The sequence below is a fragment of the Anneissia japonica genome, unplaced genomic scaffold, assembly GCF_011630105.1.
Source record: "Anneissia japonica isolate Jap-2015-1 unplaced genomic scaffold, ASM1163010v1 scaffold287713_len945575_cov184, whole genome shotgun sequence".
Taxonomy (NCBI): Eukaryota; Metazoa; Echinodermata; class Crinoidea; order Comatulida; family Comatulidae; genus Anneissia; species Anneissia japonica.
This window is the reverse complement of record NW_022725774.1, coordinates 496,010-509,582: the sequence shown is the minus strand read 5'-3', so window position 1 is coordinate 509,582 and position 13,573 is coordinate 496,010. Positions and strand designations below refer to the sequence as shown.

Here is a 13,573-nt window from a genome sequence, read left to right as displayed (position 1 = left end):
GATGTTACAGTGGCCTTATTTATTGTTTTATAGTACAAATTCACAAAATTTACAGCATTCAAGTCCCCTCATTACTTTGATAAAATAGCCTCGAAAAGAAGCTCATTAAAGTTCGCAAACAAAAGAAGCCCAGGGCATCAATTTAAGGTTTTATACGGTATTATGTTTGAGACTTATGAGGCATAGAAACATCTTCTTTAGAAGTTTCAGGATGCTTTTTAAGGTGTAGTATATAAAAAATGATAAAATACTGCACTTACCTGAAGTAGGCTCTGAATTGACTGCTGAGGAATTCACATTATCCCCTTAAAGAGTAAAATTAATTTGTATAAAATAGATACTTTAGCACCCAAAATACAATATACAGACCTTAAAATACAAGAGTGACAATGTTCACCAAACCAAATCGATGTTGTTTTAAAGAAGTGTTGTTATGCGAGTCTACTTAGGACATTCACAAGTTAACAATGTGGTATTACTTTGTTTTAATTTGCTAGTTTTTGGGTGTCTTCTACTGGAACACAATGTAAAAACTCTAGAAGATATTTAGATAATTATTGTATGTAGTCGTATATGTGCCTACCTCTGTTTGCTTCTGTAGCATCTATTTCTGAAATTTGTAAATAAAAGACTGTAATGATCAATAAGATAACATACAGTAAAGTTTATAGTCCCTCATCTACTTTATATTGCTGATCACCTAGTAATTTTATATTTGACCTGATTGTAAAAAAAAAACATAGGAGCACAAATACAATCAATTGTGTGATATATTTTGAAATATTTTTTTTAATTAAAATTTAAACAAGATTTGCCAGTCACTTCATATATATTAATGCATTTAGCACTAAGCACAAAAAGAATGTATGTGTCAAATCATACTACATGGTAATTAAACAGTTTTAAGTAGTCATAATTTAATGAAAGATGCTCTAACACTTATCATTTATACTGAATTTCAATGTTGAGAGGCTGAATACATACTGTACCTAGTGTGGATTTAAAGAACTTGCTATTCTAGCCACTGCTGATGTGTCAATGCATTTATGTAATTTCTTTTTATAAATGATTCAACTTTTTAATTTATTTTCAATTTTCATTTGGGAATGTTAAGTCAAATTTATTCATGTAGAAAACAAATGTAATAACATTCTGAAAAAAAAATTGACTAGGGAAAATAACTTTGCATTAAAAACAAAAAATACCTGGTGGAAGAAGAGGTGAAGCATATCCAAGATCAGTGGACTCCCTGTCTCTGGGCAGTGTGTTTTCACCATGGTCTTGTCCAGTTGCTTCTGCAGTGTAATATAGTGATTATTTAAAAACTAAATTTTTGCTTCAACAAATCATTAAAAATTGTTGTTTTAACATTGAAAATGGGGAAATAATAGCATAGCATGATATGTATAGATATAAATGGTAGTTTTATGCAATAAAATAGATTTCTAAAACTTTGACTTTCCAGCATGTTTTGGCAAATATCTCCAAAACAGGATTTGCGACAAGTGACTTGGTTTTGGCTTGTTTTTGCCACAAATAATTGTATATTAATACTGTAAAACCTTGAATTGAAGCCCACTGGGCTTAATCTCGAGATAACGCCCATCTCGAATTGAAGCCCCCTCTTTAGTTTGCAGTATTAGCCTTCAAAAAAGAAACCCATCTCAAAAAAGAAGGCCATGGGCTTTTTTTCAAGATAGCATAGTCTTCTTTTTGAGATAGTACAGCACATACACTGTACATGAACTTCGAAAAACAAAATAAATTAAAAACAAGCTTGGTTTATACAGTGGTTTAGGTGATTTAATGCCAGTTAAATACACTCCACAATATAGATTGATGTTACAGTGGCCTTATTTATTGTTTTATAGTACAAATTCACAAAATTTACAGCATTCAAGTCCCCTCATTACTTTGATAAAATAGCCTCGAAAAGAAGCTCATTAAAGTTCGCAAACAAAAGAAGCCCAGGGCATCAATTTAAGGTTTTATATGGTATTATGTTTGAGACTTATGAGGCATAGAAACATCTTCTTTAGAAGTTTCAGGATGCTTTTTAAGGTGTCGTATATAAAAAAATGATAAAATACTGCACTTACCTGAAGTAGGCTCTGAATTGACTGCTGAGGAATTCACATTATCCCCTTAAAAAGTAAAATTAATTAGTATAAAATAGATACTTTAGCACCCAAAATACAATATACAGACCTTAAAATACAAGAGTGACAATGTTCACCAAACCAAATCGATGTTGTTTTAAAGAAGTGTTGTTATGCGAGTCTACTTAGGACATTCACAAGTTAACAATGTGGTATTACTTTGTTTTAATTTGCTAGTTTTTGGGTGTCTTCTACTGGAACATAATGTAAAAACTCTAGATGATATTTATATAATTATTGTAGGTAGTCGTATATGTGCCTACCTCTGTTTGCTTCTGCAGCATCTATTTCTGAAATTTGTAAGACTGTAATGATCAATAAAATATCATACAGTAAAGTGTATAGTCCCTCATCTAAATCTCTGATCACCTAGTAATTTTATATTTGACCTGATTCTAAAAAAAACATAATAAAAACACAAGTACAATCAATTGTGTGATATATTTTGAAACAATTTTTTCATTAAATTTTAAACAAGATTTGACTCACTTCATACATATTAATGGTAGCTCCGGGGCCTAAATTTTCTCTTCATTATATGTTCAAGTGTATCAAAAAAAGTATATTTGTTCATATTTGACAATTTTTTAAGAGTGTGGTTGTGGAGAACGAATGGTTGGAAGTTACACACAAATTCTAAACTGGGGGGACAGCTGAAAATCCACTTTCTATATGCTATGTTACCAGTGCAAAATGTTTGTAGAATACCTGTTTTTAAGCTGCACTTTTTTTTTTATGCATAACGAAAAAATTTGAAATAAATGAATTTTTCATTTCTGATGTTTTTAGCTACTGAAAATTGCATATTTTTCCGTATAAGTAAACTATCCACCTTTATCCACTCGACTTTTTCAAAGCAAATGGTCGTAGGCGGCTCTATACACTTTTGGTCGGAGTGAATTATCCGGAATTATTTGGTAGTAGGTCACAACGGCAATAAACCAAAACGGCAGTGACCAAAACGGCTATAACCAAAATGGCAATAAACCAAAAACGGCAATGATAAGTATCAAAACGGCAACAGACCAAAACGCCAATGACATTTACCAAAACGACAATATACAAAGGAGTAAAACCAATACCAAGAGCAAGCGCCGCCAGGCACAGGACTAATTGTTTAGATGTCTCATTTTGTCTTTATTTTAAAGTTTTATGTTGTTGTTGCTGTTACATTGAAATATTGATTGGTATGTCCAAAGACAAAATGCTGTCAAGCATGTCAAGATGGGAAGGGTTATAACTACAGAAAAGACCTGATGAAAAGTGTCTTCAGCAGAGCTATTAGTGGTTAGTACTGTGCATTTTAAAAGTATGTAGCAATATAAACTCTCATCTGGGGCTGTTGAAATAATTATCAGCATATTGTGAAAAAAAATTGAAAAACTTCAATATTAAATGTACTATGTACCACAAAATATGCAACACAATAAGTGTAGAGCCAATAATAAAAATCAAATATCCAATTATGAAGATATTTTTGATAGCAAGGTAGCCTAGATTTTTGAAGTATATTTTGATTATCTGTTTTGCTAACTAGAAATCAAGAGCTGATTAATGCTTGTGGAGTCGAGGAGAAAGTGCGTAAAACCACCAGACGCATGAAACCAAGCAACTCTCAAGATTCCAACAAAAATGTAATAGAAGCAATACCAGCAATACCTGTACCTTAATTCACTGGAAGTACTCACTAGTGGTCAATATTTACGTGTCATAACTATACAAAGGTCTTAAAATATTCTACAGTATGCAATTAGTTCTGAAGACCCTATAGAGTGAGATTTGTTAGCTTAGCTGTGTGTGCATTCAGAGCTTGGCCTGCAAAGAAATAATCGTCGCAATTTAAAATTATCACAACTGAATTGAAATTCCAAAGAAAGTGTGGGGAAGCTAAGTATCATTTATAGTAATATTGCCTCATATCGCACACAGCATACAATACCTGTTTTATGTGATTCCTGAAATGTTATCCTCTCATCACATGTGTTCATTTATAAAAAGAAAAATCCTTGTTTGCAACATGTTCAGATTGTCTACTCTACCATTTAAAGTAGCGCATCAAGTAAGGAAGTGAGCGTGGCCCCTATTTTGCATATTTAAGCTAATTTCCATATGAACGAGACTGGTGATTATGGTGAGATTTCTGAAACTTGATCCCTAATCATATGTGTTATTTTATAAAAGAAAAACTCTGTTTTCAATATGTTCATAATGTCTAGCCTACTTTTTAAAAAATGAAAAAAGGGGGCGTGGCCATTTAAAAATGGGTGTGGTCATTTTTGGGCTGTTCGTCCTGGATAGAGATTTTAGCACACATCCCATGTTGTTTAGTAGGGTTCATATTAGTCTATAACAGTTAACATATTCTCTCCTAAATTAAGTGCATACAAATCTTAGCCAGGTCCTACTTATATAATTATCTTACCGATGCGTTTTGCAGGCTAGTGTCACAAATTCCCACAGCAGCACGACCGTGTCACATTCTCGCGGTGTCAAGTGTATGTACAATGTATTGGTTGAAAGTAAGTGTGTTGTAGTTGTTTTCTCATCTGTCACACTTGGAGAAAATTTTTACCTACTGTAGCTAGTGAAGAAATAGTATCACTAGATTTTTGCAGTTTTGAGCAAATTTTTTACATTCTCGTTTTCAGCCAAGCTGGCATGTTTTTCCGTTGCGATTACTCACATGATATGTTATAATGAAGTATTTGAACACATAATGAAGAGAAAATCTATACCCGGAGCCGCCCTTTAATGCATTTATCACTAAGCACAAAAAGAATGTATGTGCGCTGTCAAATCATACTACATGGTATTAAACAGAGTTTTAAGTAGTCATAATTTAATGAATAATGCTCTAACACTTATCATTTATACTGAATTTCAATGTTGAGAGGCTGAATACATACTGTACCTAGTGTGGATTTAAAGAACTTGCTATTCTAGCCACTGCTGATGTGTCAATGCATTCTATGTAATTTCTCTTTATTAATGATTCAACTTTTTAAAAACCATTCACTGAGAAACATGATGCACAAAATCTAGACACAAAAATAATGATTTTTTTTTTATCACAAGTTACTTAATTTCTTATTATTCATTACATTTACAGTACTTGTTCACACTAGCTTGGTCATGTTTGTATTTTCTGTGATATAATATATTATATTTATATTCATGTAGCATTTTTTTTTTCTGATCATAGATAATAGAGTTATCCATCCTCCCATGAGTATTATCTTTGATTTTCATTATACAGTATAATAATTCTATCTATGCTTTAAAAAAAACATTAAAAATATTTCTTTCTTTGAAAAGACTTCCAAAATTCTAAATTTTCATTTGAGAGAGAACTTGTTATCCTAGCCACTGCTGAAGTGCCAATGCATTTTATGTAATTTCTCTTTATAAATGATTCACCTTTTTTAAAACCATTCATTGAGAAATATGATTGCAAAAAATCTGGACACAAAAATAAAGATTTGTTTTTTTTCACAAGTTATACTTGTCAAGTTTGTATTTTCTGTGATATAGCATAGTTTTATGTAGAATATATTTTTTCTGATCATAGATAATTTTAATAATTTAAAATTAATAATTTTAATTAATAATTTTTGTTGTACTGTACATTTTGTAAATTTGTATTGGTCGAATAAATAAATGAAATGAATGAAATTGAGTTATACATTCTCAAATGAGTATTATCTTTGATTTTCGTATAGTACTTATACATATCCTTCAAAAAAATTCCTTTCTTTGACTTTGACAAAACTTAATTTAACATTGACAAATAAATTATATTAAAATACGGATGACTAACAATGTGTAACAAATTAATCCTTCCAAATTTCTAAATTTTCCTTTGGGGATGTTAAGTCAAATTTATTCATGTAGAAAACAAATGTAATAACATTCTGAAAAAAAATAGACTAGGGAAAATAACTTTGCATTAAAAACAAAAAATACCTGGTGGAAGAAGAGGTGAAGCATATCCAAGATCAGTGGACTCCCTGTCTCTGGGCAGTGCGTTTTCACCATGGTCTGTTCTATTTTCTCTATGGTCTTGTCCAGTTGCTTCTGCAGTGTAACATAGTGATTATTTATAAACTAAATTTTTGCTTCACCAAATCGTTAAAAATTGTTGTTTTAACATTGAAAATGTGGAAATAATATCATAGCATGATATGTATAGATATAAATGGTAGTTTTATGCAATAAAATAGATTTCTAAAACTTTGACTTTCCAGCATGTTTTGGCAAATATCTCCAAAACAGGATTTGCGACGAGTGACTGGATTTTGGCTTGTTTTCGCCACAAATAATTGTATATAAATACCGTAAAACCTTGAATTGAAGCCCACTGGGCTTAATCTCGAGATAACGCCCATCTCGAATTGAAGCCCCCTCTTTAGTTTGCAGTATTAGCCTTCAAAAAAGAAACCCATCTCAAAAAAGAAGGCCATGGTCTTCTTTTCAAGATAGCATAGTCTTCTTTTTGAGATAGTACAGCACATACACTGTCCATGAACTTCGAAAAACAAAATAAATTAAAAACAAGCTTGGTTTATACAGTGGTTTAGGTGATTTAATGCCAGTTAAATACAATCCACAATATAGATTGATGTTACAGTGGCCTTATTTATTGTTTTATAGTACAAATTCACAAAATTTACAGCATTCAAGTCCCCTCATTACTTTGAAAAAGTAGCCTCGAAAAGAAGCTCATTAAAGTTCGCAAACAAAAGAAGCCCTGGGCGTCAATTTAAGGTTTTATACGGTATTATGTTTGAGACTTATGAGGCATAGAAACATCTTCTTTAGAAGTTTCAGGATGCTTTTTAAGGTGTAGTATATAAAAAAATGATAAAATACTGCACTTACCTGAAGTAGGCTCTGAATTGACTGCTGAGGAATTCACATTATCCCCTTAAAGAGTAAAATTAATTTGTATAAAATAGATACTTTAGCACCCAAAATACAATATACAGACCTTAAAATACAAGAGTGACAATGTTCACCAAACCAAATCGATGTTGTTTCAAAGAAGTGTTGTTATGCGAGTCTACTTAGGACATTCACAAGTTAACAATGTGGTATTACTTTGTTTTAATTTGCTAGTTTTTGGGTGACTTCAACTGGAACATAATGTAAAAACTCTAGAAGATATTTATATAATTATTGTGTGTAGTCGTATATGTGCCTACCTCTGTTTGCTTCTGTAGCATCTATTTCTGAAATTTGTAAATAAAAGACTGTAATGATCAATAAGATAACATACAGTAAAGTTTATAGTCCCTCATCTACAGTATATCGCTGATCACCTAGTAATTTTATATTTGACCTGATTGTAAAAAAAAAAACATAGGAGCACAAATACAATCAATTGTGTGATATATTTTGAAATTTTTTTTTAAATTAGAATTTAAACAAGATTTGCCAGTCACTTCATATATATTAATGCATTTAGCACTAAGCACAAAAAGAATGTATGTGTCAAATCATACTACATGGTAATTAACCAGTTTTAAGTAGTCATAATTTAATGAATGATGCTCTAACACTTATCATTTATACTGAATTTCAATGTTGAGAGGCTGAATACATACTGTACCTAGTGTGGATTTAAAGAACTTGCTATTCTAGCCTCTGCTGATGTGTCAATGAATTTATGTAATTTCTCTTTATAAATGATTCAACTTTTTAAAACCATTTACTGAGAAATATGATTGTACAAAATCTAGACACAAAAATAATGATTTTTTTTAATCACAAGTTATACTTAGCTTAGTTTCTTATTAATCATTACATTTACAGTACTTGTTCACACTAGCTTGGTCATGTTTGTATTGTCTGTGATATAGCATACACTTATATTTATGTAGCAGCGCAATGAAATGAAAGATCATTGAAATACAATTGAAAAATATTACATCTATTTATTAAAAACTAACTGAATCATAATTGTTGTATATAATTAAACAGCGAAAGGCTTTTATTTTGACTTACTGTTACAGTGTAGTAGTAGTGGAGATTGTAAAATAGCTCAGTATGTCTTGAGTGAGCTAGGAAGACGAAGTGGAAGTGCTAGGCCTGGTACTGATCAGTGTTACAAACTAGTAGTAGGCCACGGGCCACCAGCGACGACGCATCAATCACTGATAGTTTGAAAGTGGGCCCATGCCCTTAAAAAACAAATCTATTGAACTTTATAGACCTTCCATAGAGACTAATCAATTTCTATAGAAATTAATATATTCTATAAAATTGCTTTACAGAGGAACTAGTTTCTATAGAATTCTATAACATTCTATATACACATATTTAATGTAATACCTATAACCTTTAATTTTTTTTTGTTTTATTCATTATTTCATTGACACAAATATATATTTTCTTGTCTGACTAGTAGCTGTACCAACATGTTTAATACATCTTGCATATTCTATAGAAATTCTATAGAATATTCTATAGAAACGATATAACAAGGTTCTCTATAATAAAACTAACTACAGAATTTCTATATTTATTCTATAAAACACTAGGCTTTTACCTGTTTCTTTTCAAAATTTACTATATAAATCTTACAGGGATTATCTTTAGGAATATATAAAATCTCTATAGAGCATAACAAACAGTATATGAAATTTCAAAAGTTTATTTTACAGAATCTTAAAAAATCTGGGAAAATAGGTAATTTTAGAGGAATGGGAAGCCTATAAACCATTTTATCAGATTTATTTTTAAACAGCGCCGCCAAAGTCTCGCAACTCACTGGGGTACTTCTAGCGGCCTAGCCTGAGCAGCTGGAGTTACAAATAGAGCATTGCGCCATAGATGATTCCCTAGACCTTTGCTATAGCAGCAGTAGACAACAGATACGATCTTTCCATTTTAAAATATTTGTGCTCATAAGTAATTTAGATGTTTCGTTGATTTAATTCACGATGGTAACTACGTAGAGCGAAATGCTAGGAAAGTCCCCCAGTGGTTGTTGCTAGGTTATCAGAAATTTTATTTTCAAATCTTGCGAAAATGGTCTATAGAGAATCTGTGAAATATTTACGGAAAATCGGTAGATAAAACAGATATTTTCTATAGTATATTCTGTAGAACTGTATAATATTCTAAAGCGGGAGTCATTATAAAAACTGTAACTTCAATAGTCTATAGAAAATATTTATAATATATATATATATAAGCTCTATGGAAACGTTTATAATCTGTAAAAAATGTTTCTCTTTAGGAAGTATATATAAAATGTATACAAACTCTATGGAAAAGTTTATCCGTAAAAAAGTTTTCTATAGAAAAAATATATAAAATGTATACAAATCTATAAAAAAAATTTGGAACTATATACATTTTTGTGCATACTGTAGTTTAGTATATCAATATTTTGATATCAATAGATATCAATAGATATAGTGTTTATGGAGTAAAATCTTATAACTTTTTAAGTTTCTCTATAGAAAGTATATATATATATATATGAAATATTACAAATTATATGGAAAATGTTATCTATAAAAAAACAAAGTGAAAATAGAAGTCTTCCGCTGTTCAATTACATTACAATATTTATGATTCAGTTTCTACTAAATAGAGGCTTGATGTTTCAATTTTAATTCAATCCTCGCTTGCGACGTTTTTTTTTTTCGTTATATAATACTTATACCTATGCTTCAAAAAAACATCAAAAACATTTCTTTCTTTGACTTTGACAAAACTTAATTTAAAATGGTAACATTGACAAATAAATGACATTAAAATATGGATGACTACCAATATGCAACAACATCCTTTCAAAATTCTAAATTTTTATTTGAGGATGTTAAGTCAAATTTATTCATGTAGAAAACAAATGTAATAAAGTTCTTAAGATGATTAATTATAATACCAAGCAAAAAAAAATTGACTTTGTATTAACAACAAAAAATACCTGGGGGAAGAAGAGGTAAAGAATATCCAAGATCAGTGGAATCCCTGTCTCTGGGCAGTGTGTTTTCACCGTGGTCTTGTCCAGTTGCTTCTGCAGTGTAATATAGTGATTATTTATAAACTAAATTTTTGCTTCACCAAATCGTTAAAAATTGTTGTTTTAACATTGAAAATGGGGAAATAACAGCATAGCATGATGTATAGATATATAAAGGGTCGTTTTATGGAATAAAATAGATTTCCAAAACTTTGACTTTCCAGTGTGTTTTGGCAAATATCTCCAAAACAGGATTTGCGACGAGTGACTGGGTTTTGGCTTGTTTTTGCCACAAATAATTATATATAAATACCATAAAACCTCGAATTGAATGGGCTTAATCTTGAGATGAAGCCCATCTCGAATTGAAGCCCCCTCTTTAGTTTGCAATATTAGCCTTGAAACGGAACCCATCTCAAAAACGAAGGCCATGGGCTTCTTTTCAAGATAGCATAGTCTTCTTTTTGAGATAGTACAGCACATGCACTGTACATGAACTTCGAAAAACAAAATATTAAAATTATAAACAAGCTTGGTTTATACAGTGGTTTAGATGATTTAATGCCAGTTAAATACACTCCACAATACAGATTGATGTTACAGTGGCCATATTTATTGTTTTACAGTACAAATTCACAAAATTTACAGTATTCAATTTGCAAAGAAGCCCCCCCCCCCCTTTACTTTGCAAAAGTAGCCTCGAAAAGTTTGCAAACAAAAGAAGAAGCCCAGGGTGTCAATTTAAGGTTTTATACAGTATTATGTTTATGATGTCTGAGGCATAGGAACATCTTCTTTAGAAGTTCCAGGGCATTTTTTAAGGTGTAGTACAGTATATAAATAAATGATAGAATACTGCACTTACCTGAAGTAGGCCCTGAATTGACTGCTGAGGAATTCATATTATTCCCTTAAAGAGTAAAATTAAATTGCATAAAATAGTTATTTATTTTAGCACCCAAAATACAATGTAAAGACCTTAAAATACAAGAGTGACAATGTTCACCAAACCAAATTGATGTTTTATAAAAAGAAGTATTATGATGCGTGTATATTCAAACGCCTTAAAAAAAATGGTAATTTTGAGGAAGTAAACGATTTGCAAAGTGCCTGTAAAAAGAAAATGTATTCAAGCCAACAATGAAATATGCTTAACAAAGATGTGTATAAGAGACAGTCACAAGTTAACAATGTGGTATTACTTTGTTTTAATTTGCTAGTTTTTGGGTGTCTTCATACTGGAACATAATGTAAAAACTCTAGAAGATATTTATATAATTATTGTATGTAGTCATATATGTGCCTACCTCTGTTTGCTTCTGTAGCATCTATTTCTGAAATTTGTAAATAAAAGACTGTAATGATCAATAAGATAACATACAGTAAAGTTTATAGTCCCTCATCTACTTTATATTGCTGATCACCTAGTAATTTTATATTTGACCTGATTGTAAAAAAAAAACATAGGAGCACAAATACAATCAATTGTGTGATATATTTTGAAACATTTTTTTTAATTAAAATTTAACCATATTTAAATTAATAACATATTAGTCATGCAATATAAAAGTATTATATATTTTGTTTCATTCAATTAGCCTCTTTATATTATTATTATTAATATTGTTTTATTGTGTATTATGAGTGGAGAAAGTTTAATAATAAACAAAATGAAATGTAGCAATCCTATTTTATTTTCAATTTCAATGTTACTAAAAATAATTTTATTAATGTCTGCCTCTAAGTTATAGGCCTATAATTTGTATGTCAAATTTAATTTTCCAAAAAAAAATTGTTTTTTGGTTCCCTATTCTGTTTCTGTAGAAAGATTTCAGAAGATTTGGACACCCTTCTTTAGGTGACAACCCTATTAAGGGACAATTTCACATTTTCAGTTTAAGTCTCCTAAATATGGAAACCCCATTAAGGGAACACGTTTTAGTTTAAACCACAGGTGGCAACGTGCGGCCTGCATGCAGCCTGATAACAATTTTTTTTAAATATGTAAAAAGTAACATTAAAACTTAGAATAAAGTGGTGTAAAAACAGTGCTTGGAGATTTTTGGAAGTTCACTGGCATATCAACGTTTGAGTGCGGCCCTCAGTGTTAAATCAAAAATTGACTTTGGCCCTTTGACCATTTTTTATACCCACCCCTGGTCTAAACCTTATAAATAGCTTATATTATTCAATCCAATATTAAAAGGTCATTGGCCACTAATGAATGTTGATGAAATTTTAATAGAAATAAAAATTTAAATATTGGATTACAGGTATTTCAATAAATATAATGTAGGACTTACCAGCTTTACTTATTTCATCTGAATCTTCTTGTGTAAAATCAACAGTACAGGTACTGAACAAAACAGACAATATTTAAAATAATATTCATTATGAATAACAAAATTAACATAGTTTTTAAGTTAATAGTTTATTTCTTTCATATACAACAGTAAGTACTGCCAACTGCGTACATCATGGAATGATGTTTTATAGTGAGAATAAATTTTGGTGTTTCACAGGATTTGAAACAGGACCCTAAAATAGAAATTTAGTTTACAGCATTTTTTAGTAGTGATGATGATGGTGGTGGTGATAATGATGATAGTGGTGATGATAATTATGATGATGATTATGATGATGATGATGATAGTAGATGTGATGATTATAGTGATTGTCTGATGATGCTAGTAATGATGGTGTTGAAGAAGATGATGATGATGGTAATGATGTTTATGGTGATGACAATGGTGGTGGTAGTGATAAAGTTGATGAAACAGTATGCCAGGCGTGGATTTAGTACTAGTCATACTATGTCTAGTAAAAACTCCTCAGTGGGCCAGTGATCAGTTATAAACTATTGCTTCAAGTATGCTTGGCCAAGAACATAACGTTACTGATGTAAAATGACTGGGTTAGTAAAATATCCAGTAAACTAGCCCAGTTGGCTTGTCACCAAAATCACCAAAAAGTTAAATTGAGCCCTGTATTTTTAATAAAAAATTAAAAGGATTTGTATCATTTCACTATAACAACAAAATTATAGTGTATCTTATTTCTACTAAAACATGATTTCCTATTGAATGTAATTTCGATAACAAAAAAAAGGGGAAAAAAAACTTGAAATACCATACCTCAAACCATCCTGGGTGGATTCTGATCCTGCTCTCTCTGGCACATTGGGATTTCCTTCCACTATAAAGAGGAGCAATATTAATGAATACAATAATACAGTGATAGCAAGTACAGTGCAACTTAGAGTGTCCCCATGGTAGTATAAAGTTTAAAATGGTGTAGCCAGCATGAAGGTTAAGCTCGCTAGTATTCCTCAAACATAATACATTTAAGTATGCCAAAACTGCCAGGTTTTTCCAGAACCCTAGCTAGCTCCATGGATTCTCACCAAGAATTCATCCCTGACTTACTATTCTTGGGAAATATC

General features: G+C 30.8%; 1 protein-coding gene across 2 annotated transcripts in view; it reads right to left on the bottom strand.

Moving 5' to 3' along the window:
- The window catches only part of LOC117112909, a 26,543-nt gene that overhangs the window by 11,027 nt on the left and 1,943 nt on the right, over nucleotides 1–13,573 (bottom strand). The window contains exons 2-13 of one of the 2 annotated variants that reach the window (XM_033256126.1): nucleotides 13,266–13,326; nucleotides 12,435–12,487; nucleotides 10,997–11,041; nucleotides 10,096–10,185; nucleotides 7,361–7,408; nucleotides 7,038–7,082; nucleotides 6,123–6,233; nucleotides 2,423–2,449; nucleotides 2,100–2,144; nucleotides 1,206–1,295; nucleotides 584–610; nucleotides 261–305 (exon numbers count right to left, since the gene is read on the bottom strand). In XM_033256126.1, the coding sequence (XP_033112017.1) occupies nucleotides 261–305; nucleotides 584–610; nucleotides 1,206–1,295; nucleotides 2,100–2,144; nucleotides 2,423–2,449; nucleotides 6,123–6,233; nucleotides 7,038–7,082; nucleotides 7,361–7,408; nucleotides 10,096–10,185; nucleotides 10,997–11,041; nucleotides 12,435–12,487; nucleotides 13,266–13,326 (687 nt within the window). The remainder of the gene's footprint in view (nucleotides 1–260; nucleotides 306–583; nucleotides 611–1,205; nucleotides 1,296–2,099; nucleotides 2,145–2,422; nucleotides 2,450–6,122; nucleotides 6,234–7,037; nucleotides 7,083–7,360; nucleotides 7,409–10,095; nucleotides 10,186–10,996; nucleotides 11,042–12,434; nucleotides 12,488–13,265; nucleotides 13,327–13,573) is intronic. The other variant, XM_033256127.1, reaches the window with a different exon arrangement.